At 45.1% G+C, this 11,035-nt stretch overlaps 1 protein-coding gene across 1 annotated transcript in view; it reads right to left on the bottom strand.

Annotated features, from left to right (window-relative positions):
- Nucleotides 1–9,375, bottom strand: part of LOC120047604 (synaptic vesicle glycoprotein 2A-like) — a 28,376-nt gene extending 19,001 nt beyond the window's left edge. The window contains exon 1 of the mRNA XM_038993143.1: nucleotides 8,769–9,375. Coding sequence (XP_038849071.1) covers nucleotides 8,769–9,375 — 607 coding nt within the window. The remainder of the gene's footprint in view (nucleotides 1–8,768) is intronic.
- Between the last annotated feature and the right edge of the window lie 1,660 nt (nucleotides 9,376–11,035).

The raw sequence follows: 11,035 nt of genomic DNA, 5'->3' as shown, positions 1-11,035 counted from the left end.
TTATTTGCAATTTTATTAAAATAAATGGTTGCTGATGGTAACTGTATAAAACATCCACACTCACAAAAAAAATGCTATAGTTGAGGAGGTATTCACAAATGGCTTGTGAATTCTGCCATGATACCCCTTCCATATTTCATATTAGGCATTTTACAAATTCTGGCTTATTGGCTACGGATCCCATGATGAAACTTACAGTAGCCTACTGTAGTACTCATAAACATCGCTGATGTTTATTTTTCATTCAAGCGTAATTGAGTGAGTTTATTACGATAAACTGTCGTGCCGGCTTGCATCCAATGGTGGTCTGTTAGAATTCTGCCAACCCTGAGTGCTGTTGCTAACCAAAGTTGAATCTGTTTACTGTACCCAAGAGGCCCACGGAAACAGTAGCAGAGACTCACATGGGAGGCAGTTAGAGAGAGAGAGAGAGAGAGAGAGAGAGAGAGAGAGAGAGAGAGAGAGAGAGAGAGAGAGAGAGAGAGAGAGAGAGAGATATAGAGAGAGAGAGAGAGAGAGAGAGAGAGTGGGAAAGAGAGAGAGGTAGGAGGAGCCTTCCAGACAGCTGAGCTCCACATGATTCAAAAGAGAAAATAGGATGTGGGGAGGGGAGGGGAGAGGAGGAGAAGAGAGAGAGTGATGAGAGGAGAGAGTCCACAATCTGTGAGCTGCAGTGCGGTGACAGAGCTCACTGAGGCTTCAGGGCTATGGAGGAGTGTGTGTGTTTGTGTGTGTGTGTGTGTGTGTGTGTGTGTGTGTGTGTGTGTGTGTGTGTGTGTGTGTGTGTGTGTGTGTGTGTGTGTGTGTGTGTGTGTGCGTGCGTGCGGGAAGCGGGGTTAAGGGGGCGCTATTAATAGCCATTTTCCCCTTTCTGCGAGAGCGCACAGGGCTTTTTTGAGTGAGCCAGGGGCAGAGGATCCTTCATAGAGTAGAGAGCATTGTGCCAGTTGAATTAGTTGACCATCACCATTACAGTCAAAATGCTACTGCTCTCACAAATTCTGTCCGCTCGTAAAAAAGCAGTAAATCTATCATGGTGTTAATGTTTCTTTGCAAAAGCTAAAAAGCTTCCTACTTTGTTGTACATTGTTAAAATGCTGATGTTGCGCCTTTGCTAAAAACATAAAAACACTAAACATAGGACATTCTGTTCCCTCACAAAATATCCTAAATGCTAATATAATACTACCAATGCTAAGATTGTTTTCTAATACACTACTACATCCATCATGCATCACTAAATGCTAACATGACAGTACCTTTGCTAAAAAGCCCTACATCTTCCATTGCTAATATGCGAACACACTGCCTTAACAGTCCCTTAAATGCCTACGATGTTCCTCCTTGCTTTGCTGAGTAAAACAGACACAGCTCTGCTCTGCTGTCACGGTCCAGCCCTTTTTTAATCATCCCTCTCTCCCTCCTTCCATCTCTCCCACCCTTCCGTTGATATACTAAGCAGTTTGTGCCATGTTTATCTAAAGGTCAAGGAGACACCGGGAGAGAAAGGTTCTCTTTACCCTCAGGGCTACCAGCCGAGCTATCTGAAAACAAGAGATGAGCACACAATGAAAAGACCGAAGGGGACCATGTGAATTTTCCCAAGGTTATGGCTATGTTAACATCCACCTTGAAAACATAACCACGGTAAAGAGAAAAGGCACCGTGACTAACGGTTTGAATATAACCACACTGTCAACAAGACACAATGGTATCATTTTAGAAAATGGAGTCTTGATATTGCTTGTCAGTAGAAATGAAGTGTATCTGCTCAACTGTGTTAAATCTGTCTGACAGCTACATCTCCAGCAGTTCTCCATAAATCTCTTGCTGAGCGGCAGACAGTACTACCGTAAAATGGCAACCAAAGATTCTCCATTTGCGTTCTGTACAGAGAAATGTACACAATGCATCTATGGCTATGTACCTTTCTGTCTTTCATGAAAAAAAATGGATGTTCCAAGCACAGTGTCACGATTTCCAAATTCACCTCTTTGACTAATGTGGATGCTTACCGCTGCTGGATGGGTGCAGCAGGGGTGAATATATTATGGTCATTATCGCACACACACACACACACACACACGCACACACACACACACACACACACACACACACACACACACACACACACACACACACACACACACACACACACACACACACACACACACACACACACACGCACGCACACACGCACGCACGCACGCACGCACGCACGCACGCACGCACGCACACGCACACGCACACGCACACACTGTGTGGTTCCGCCAGAGTGCATCAGGTTAAAGAGACTGGCTCTCTGACAACACTAACAGCGGTCTATTCTGCCTACTAATACAACGGCAGGCAGGGAGGAGGGAACAGCGAGGACACTAGGACCCATGGGCGGCACAGTGGCATACATGAGAGAAGCACTCCAGCACGAGTCAGGCATGTTGTGTAACAAGGGAGAGACCAAGGGCCTTGTTTCCATACGGGCTCCCCCAACACAGCACATACAGAGACCCAGTGAGGGACAAAGAGACAGAGAGCGAGAGAAAGAGAGAGAAAGAGAGAGATATACACATGCAAGCCAGTCGTCAGCCAGAGACCACACACATGCCGTTCACACAGACACAAACACAAGCATATACGCCTGCCAGAGCACATGTGGGGAAGTGTCACTGCTGGGAGTCCATACCTACACATCCATTACATACAAAAGCATGCACACATACCATATGTAGACTAGAAAACAACCCACACATGCATGACTGGATGTCAAATGAGTCATCTCTATGTCAGTGTTATGTGGATGATCAGACACTGAATAAATCTAAATATGAAAACTTCCATTGACAAAACTATCAATATGAACCAGTATGACTTTTGGCCGAACAACAAGAGAGGAGAACGTAATGGTGATGGAGAGAGATTCTTTTGAATCCATTCTCAATCCTGCTGCGCTATAAAAACATGACACCCCTTTGAACACGCCATTCAATACACTGACCTCACTCCCCACATCAAACAAAAAGCAACAAGACAAACAAAATGAATCGATAAAAACATGCACAACACAGCATGCCAGTAAAACGGAGAATGAGTTGAATGTGTTAGGACCATAGCCCTCGTTCATTGTGTCCTTGCTGAATGGCCAAAGACAGATGGCGTGTTAGGCATGGAATCTGACTGGACATTGTCCCCCAGAAAGGGAAATGGTCACATGAGTAACTTTGCACAGCACACACCATTCTCTTAATGGGCCTATGCTATGGTCTCCAGTGTGCAGTATATTCTGCTACAAAACACCTGAACCAAAGCATGTATAGGATTTGGCTTGGATTTCAGAGATGGTTTGAGAATTAAAGGGGGCGTTCAGTAGTTACATGGGCAGTGAATTATAAAGGCCTTTAGATACTGTAAACCCATATAAAGTGTGTTAAAATAATAAGAGTATGGGGAAAATGTGGCATGGGGAACATTTTATATTAAAGGGATACTTATGGATTTTGTTAATGAGGCCCTTTATCTACAGTCGTGGCCAAAAGTTTTGAGAATGACACAAATATTAAATTCCACAAAGTTTGCTGCTTCAGTGTCTTTCAATATTTTTGTCAGATGTTACTATGGAATACTGAAGTATAATTACAAGCATTTCATAAGTGTCAAAGGCTTTTATTGACAATTATATGAAGTTGATGCAAAGAGTCAATATTTGCAGTGTTGACCCTTCTTTTTCAAGACCTCTGCAATCCGCCTTGGCATGCTGTCAATTAACTTCTGGGCCACATCCTGACTGATGGCAGCCCATTCTTGCATAATCAATGCTTGGAGTTTGTCAGAATTTGTGGGTTTTTGTTTGTCCACCCGCCTCTTGAGGATTGACCACAAGTTCTCAATGGGATTACGGTCTGGGGAGATTCCTGGCCAAAATATCTATGTTTTGTTCCCCGAGCCACTTAGTTATCACTTTTTCCCTATGACAAGGTGCTCCATCATGCTGGAAAAGGCATTGTTCGTCACCAAACTGTTCCTGGATGGTAGGGAGAATTTGCTCTCGGAGGATGTGTGGGTACCATTCTGAATTCATGGCTGTATTCTTACGCAAAATTGTGAGTGAGCCCACTCTCTTGGCTGAGAAGCAACCCCACACATGAATGGTCTCAGTATACTTTACTGTTGGCATGACACAGGACTGATGGTAGCGCTCACCTTGTCTTCTCCAGACAAACTTTTTTCCGGATGCCCCAAACAATCGGAAAGGGGATTCATCAGAGAAAATTACTTTAACCCAGTCCTCAGCAGTCCAATCCCTGTACCTTTTGCAGAATATCAGTCTGTCCCTGATGTTTTTCCCGGAGAGAAGTGGCTTCTTTGCTGCCCTTCTTGACACCAGGCCATCCTCCAAAAGTCTTCGCCTCACTGTGCGTGCAGACTCACACCTGCCTGCTGCCATTCCTGAGCAAGCTCTGTACTGGTGGTGCCCCGATCCCGCAGCTGAATCAACTTTAGGGGACGGTCCTGGCACTTGCTGGACCTTCTTGGGCGCCCTGAAGCCTTCTTCACAACAATTGAACCGCTCTCCTTGAAGTTCTTGATGATCCGATATATGGTTGATTTAAGTGCAATCTTACTGGCAGCAATATCCTTGCCTGTGAAGCCCTTTTTGTGCAAAGCAATGATGACGGCACGTGTTTCCTTGCAGGTAACCATGATTGACAGAGCAAGAACAATTATTCCAAGCACCACCCTCCTTTTGAAGCTTCCAGTCTGTTATTCGAACTCAATCAGCATGACAGAGTGATCTCCAGCCTTGTCCTCATCAACACTCACACCTGTGTTAACGAGAGAATCACTGACATGATGTCAGCTGGTCCTTTTGTAGCAGGGCTGAAATGCAGTGGAAATGTTTTTTGGGGATTCAGTTAATTTGTATGGCAAAGAGGGACTTTGCAATTAATCTGATCACTCTTCATAACATTATAGAGTATATGCAAATTGCCCTCACACAAACTGAGGCAGCAGACTTTGTGAAAATCAATAGTTGTGTCATTTTCAAATGGTCGCGACTGTACTTCCCCAGCGCCAGATGAACTTGTGGATACCATTTTTATGTCTCGGTGTCCAGTATTAAACTTTTTTTTAAACTAGGCAAGCCAGTTAAGAACAAATTCTTATTTACAATGACGGCCTACCCCGGCCAAACCCAGGCGACGTTGGGCCAATTGTGCGATAGTGACAACTCTGTAGTGACACCTCTTGCACTGAGATGCAGTGCCTTAGACCACTGTGCCACTAGGGAGCACCGTATGAAGGACGTTAGAAGTAGTTTCTCGAGCCAATGCTAACTAGCGTTAGTGCAGTGACTGGAAGTCTATGGGTATCTACTAGCATGCACGCCTCATTGCCAAAATCCCGAAGTATCCCTTGACCAAATGCATGCTTTTCAACCGTTCGCTGCCTGCACCCGCACGCCCGACTAGCATCACCACCCTGGACGGTTCCGACCTAGAATATGTGGACATCTATAAGTACCTAGGTGTCTGGCTAGACTGCAAACTCTCCTTCCAGACTCATATCAAACATCTCCAATCCAAAATCAAATCTAGTCGGCTTTCTATTTCGCAACAAAGCCTCCTTCACTCACGCCGCCAAACTTACCCTAGTAAAACTGACTATCCTACCGATCCTCGACTTCGGCGATGTCATCTACAAAATAGCTTCCAATACTCTACTCAGCAAACTGGATGCAGTTTATCACAGTGCCATCCGTTTTGTTACTAAAGCACCTTATACGACCCACCACTGCGACCTGTATGCCCTAGTCGGCTGGCCCTCGCTACATGTTCGTCGTCAGACCCACTGGCTCCAGGTCATCTACAAGGCTATGCTAGGTAAAGTGCCGCCTTATCTCAGTTCACTGGTCACGATGGCTACACCCACCCGTAGCACGCGCTCCAGCAGGTGTATCTCACTGATCATCCCTAAAGCCAAAACCTCATTTGGCCGCCTTTCCTTCCAGTTCTCTGCTGCCTGCGACTGGAACGAATTGCAAAAATCTCTGAAGTTGGAGACTTTTATCACCCTCAACAACTTTAAACATCTGCTATCTGAGCAGCTAACCGATCGCTGCAGCTGTACATAGTCCATCGGTATATAGCCCACCCAATTTACCTACCTCACCCCCATACTGCTTTTATTTATTTACTTTTCTGCTCTTTTGCACACCAGTATCTCTACTTGCACATGATCATCTGATGATTTATCACTCCAGTGTTAATCTGCTAAATTGTAATTATTCGATTTATTGCCTACCTCCTCATGCCTTTTGCACACATTGTATATAGATTCTCTTTTTTTCTACCATGTTATTGACTTGTTTATTGTTTACTCCATGTGTAACTCTGTGTTGTTGTCTGTTCACACTGCTCTGCTTTATCTTGGCCAGGTCGCAGTTGCAAATGAGAACTTGTTCTCAACTAGCCTACCTGGTTAAATAAAGGTGAACATTTTTTTTTATAATAATAATAAAAAGAATAGGCTTCCTCTTTGAACTCAAGCTTGCTATTGTAGGGAATAAAGAGATGCAGACAAAAACTGATAAAGAGAGTGAGAGGGATAAAGAGAGTGAGAGGGAAAAAGAGAGTGAGAGGGAAAAAAGAGTGAGGGGCTAAAGAGAGTGAGAGGACTAAATAGAGTGAAATTACTAAATAGAGTGAGAGGGATAAAGAGAGTGAGAGGGCTAAAGAGAGTGAGAGGGAAAAAGAGAGTGAGAGGGCAAAAGAGAGTGAGACGGCTAAAGAGAGTGAGAGGGATAGGGAGTGAGGGAAAAAGAGAGTGAGAGAGAAAAAGAGAGTGAGAGGGAAAAAGAGTGAGAGGGCAAAAGAGAGTGAGACGGCTAAAGAGAGTGAGAGGGATAGGGAGTGAGGGAAAAAGAGAGTGAGAGAGAAAAAGAGAGTGAGAGGGCTAAAGAGAGTGAGAGGGGAAAGAGAGTGAGAGGGCAAAAGAGAGTGAGATGGCTAAAGAGAGTGAGAGGGATAGGGAGTGAGGGAAAAAGAGAGTGAGAGAGAAAAAGAGAGTGAGAGGGATAAAAAGAGTGAGAGGGATAAATAGAGTGAGAGGGATAAAGAGAGTGAGGGGCTAAATATAGTGAGAGGACAAAAGATAGTGAGAGTGCTAAAAAGAGTGAGCGGGCTAAAGAGAGTGAGAGGGCTAAATAAAGTGAGAGGTAAAAAGATAGTTGGAGGACTAAAAAGAGTGAGAGGGCAAAATAGAGTGAGGGGACCAAATAGAGTGAGAGGACAAAAGAGAGTGAGAGTGCTAAAAGGAGTGAGAGTGGAAAAGAGAGTGAGAGGGAAAAGAGAGAGAGAGGGATAAATAGAGTTAGATGCCTAAAGAGAGTGAGAGGTAAAAAAGAGTGTGAGAGGGCTAAAGAGAGTGATGGCACAAAAAAAGAGTGAGAGGACTGAATAGAGTGAGTGGGTAAAAGAGAGTGAGAGGACTAAAGAGAGTGAGAGGACTAAAGAGAGTGAGTGGGGTAAAGAGAGTGAGAGGGCTAAAGAGAGTCAGATAGAAAAAGAGAGTGAGAGGGCTAAATAAAGTGAGAGGGCTAAATAGAGTGAGAGGGCTAAATAAAGTGAGAGGTAAAAAGATAGTTGGAGGACTAAAGAGAGTGAGAGGACTAAAGAGAGTGAGAGGGCTAAAGAGAGTGAGACGGCTAAAGAGAGTGAGAGGGATAAATAGAGTGAGAGGGATAAAGAGAGTGAGAGGACTAAAGAGAGTGAGAGGACTAAATAGAGTGAGAGGGATAAAGAGAGTGAGCGGGATAAAAAAAGTGAGAGGGATAAAGAGAGTGAGGGGCTAAATAGAGTGAGAGGACAAAAGAGAGTGAGAGTGCTAAAAAGAGTGAGCGGGCTAAAGAGAGTGAGAGGGCTAAATAAAGTGAGAGGTAAAAAGATAGTTGGAGGACTAAAGATAGTGAGAGGGTAAAATAGAGTGAGGGGGCCAAATAGAGTGAAATAGAGTGAGGGGCCAAATAGAGTGAGAGGACAAAAGAGAGTGAGAGGACAAAAGAGAGTGAGAGTGCTAAAAAGAGTGAGAGGGGAAAAGAGAGTGAGAGGGAAAAGAGAGTGAGAGGGGTAATTAGAGTTAGATGCCTAAAGAGAGTGAGAGGGAAAAAGAGTGTGAGAGGGAAAAATAGAGTGAGAGGGCTAAAGAGAGTGATGGCAAAAAAGAGTGAGAGGACTGAATAGAGTGAGTGGGATAAAGAGAGTGAGAGGGCTAAAGAGAGTAAGAGGGAAAAAGATAGTGAGAGGGCTAAATATAGTGAGAGGACTAAATAGAGTGAGAGGACTTAATAGAGTGAGATGGCTAAAGAGAGTGAGATGGAAAAAGAGAGTGAGATGGAAAAAGAGAGTGAGATGGCTAAATAAAGTGAGAGGGCTAAATAAAGTGAGAGGGCTAAATAAAGTGAGAGGGCTAAATAGAGTGAGAGGGCTAAATAGAGTGAGAGGGCTAAATAAAGTGAGAGGGATAAATAAAGTGAGAGGGCTAAATAAAGTGAGAGGGCTAAATAGAGTGAGAGGGCTAAATAGAGTGAGAGTGAAAAAGAGAGTGAGAGGGATAAATAGAGTGAGAGGACTGAATAGAGTGAGATGACTAAATAGAGTGAGAAGACTACAGAGCGAATAAACAAGGAGGGAAAGAGGGATAAGGGAACCGGAATAGAGAGTGTAATACACTTAGAATAATCGACAACAGGCTGGCCATTAGAACCATCTTACCCAACATGCCCTTGCTTTCCTCTGACAGACACATGTCCTTCTCTGCGCTGGGCAGCACAAAGCCCACCACGAAGATCTCCACACCGTCCGCCATCAGCGCCAGCCCCAGCACAAAGTACAGCGTCCACTGGAACTTCCCATGGCCACACTCCTGCAGGATGGTCTCGTACTGCTGGGCCAACTCCTCCTGATCCTTCCTCCTCTCCGCCTCGAACTGGGCCAGGTCCCTGATCTGAGCTTGGGGAGCAATCCCGTCCACCGGAACAGTTTTTCCGGACTCTGCCCGGGGGATTCCCTGGTACTCGCCCTCGTAGATCTCATCGTCTTCGTCGTGACCTTCCGTGGAGTCGCTGTGGCCGCCCTCTTCGTCGTTGGCCCGGCTGTCGTTGCGGTAGTAGCCGTCGCCATCTTGGCTCTGCTGCACGGGGTAGTCGTCATCGTCGTCCTCTTCCTCGAAGCGCTTGTACGAGCGCTTGGTGTACTCGTCGGCCATTTTGTCCACGCTGCGGCCCACCTTCTTGCCCGCCTGCTTCTTCACCACCTTGGCGATGTCTTTGGCGCCGCGGATGAAGTCCTGCCGTCCATCTCGTCCATAGCCGTCGTCCATCTTGGCTCTGGTGGTGAGGTTGGTTGCTGCTAGGAATGGGAGATATCAGGAGTGGCACAAGAGCATGGGTGTGAACTGGGGATCTCTGTGGATCTGGAATTCAGCGCCACGGACAGCTCTTTTATCAGCTACAGCCAGAATATTTTCCTCCAAATTGAGACCTGGAATGAAAGAGAGGATTCTGTTAGAATGGCACCTCCAACAGTGTAAAGAAACTACGCAGCATCAACTGTCCATCACAGTTCTCACTCATTCTCACTCCAACTTTCAATCAAGAAATACAAACTATGGTGTTTCCATACTGTTCCAATTTTCACAAGAGTATACACCTGCGTCTGTACATGACAGCTGGCCGGTGGCTCATAGTAATGGCTTGAACGGAATTATTTGGAATGGTATCGAACACATCAAACACGTGTTTGATACCATTCCATTCACTCCATTCCAGCAATTATTATGATCCGTCCTGCCTCCTGTACGGCACATGCCACAGAACGCCAAACTCAAGTGAAGTCAGTAACCGCATGGAGGTTCTCAATACCTGTATTCATGATTCTCAACAAATGGCCTTATTCCTATGGCAGAACCCAGTCAGCCCACCTTATCTGACCCAATGTATTGTCCTTAAGAAGTGGACATGACAGAAGAGCCCCTGTTCTAACTCAGTGGCCTGCATTGATTGAGCACCAGTTATCTCATAGGTCTCTCCCAGCCCATCCACAGGTCACAGCATGGCATTTCCAATGGCTCTCGGCTTGAATCAAACCTTCAAGGGAACATACTGCGACACTGACGGCCCAGTTAGGAGCACTGCAATTACATTCGTTCCCAGGAAGTATATTAAGAGACATTATTACTTCCTGTCTGACAATCTGGAGAATGGGGTGATATAAGCCTATATGTCTAGCAGATGAATGCATTAATACGATGAGCTACTGTAGGCAATTAGGTAACACTACCAGTTTCTTTTGGGAGATAGCTTAGTCCTTCAGCTATATCACTTTAAAAATCATCTTGTGGTATTCAGTGAACTTATGTGGCGTGGCAATAATGTTTTCTTAGTTTGTCTAGTGTCTGTCTAGTGTGGTCTAGTGTGGTCTAGTATGTGTCTAGTGAGTGTCTAGTGTGTATCTAGTGAGTGTCTAGTGTGGTCTAGTGTGGTCTAGTGTGGTCTAGTATGTGTCTAGTGAGTGTCTAGTGTGTGTCTAGTGTGTATCTAGTGAGTGTCTAGTGTGGTCTAGTGTGGTCTAGTATGTGTCTAGTGAGTGTCTAGTGTGTGTCTAGTGTGTGTCTAGTGTGTGTCTAGTGTGTGTCTAGTGTGTGTCTAGTGAGTGTCTAGTGAGTGTCTAGTTTGTGTCTATTGAGTGTCTAGTGTGTGTCTATTGAGTGTCTATTGAGTGTCTAGTGTGTGTCTATTGAGTGTCTAGTGAGTGTCTAGTGTGGTCTGGTGAGTGTCTAGTGTGTATCTAGTGTGTGTCTATTGTGTGTCTATTGTGTGTCTATTGTGTATCTAGTGAGTGTCTAGTGTGTGTCTATTGTGTGTCTGTTGTGTGTCTAGTGTTCACATCAAGGATCAAGGATCCTTGGAGGATCATATCACCTCCACCCTACCTGATACCCTAGACCCACTCCAATTTGCTTACCGCCCCAATAGGTCCAC

The sequence above is a fragment of the Salvelinus namaycush genome, chromosome 5, assembly GCF_016432855.1.
Source record: "Salvelinus namaycush isolate Seneca chromosome 5, SaNama_1.0, whole genome shotgun sequence".
In the NCBI taxonomy this organism is placed as follows: domain Eukaryota; kingdom Metazoa; phylum Chordata; class Actinopteri; order Salmoniformes; family Salmonidae; genus Salvelinus; species Salvelinus namaycush.
Note: the sequence above shows the minus strand (reverse complement) of the source record. Positions and strands in the feature narration are given on the sequence as shown.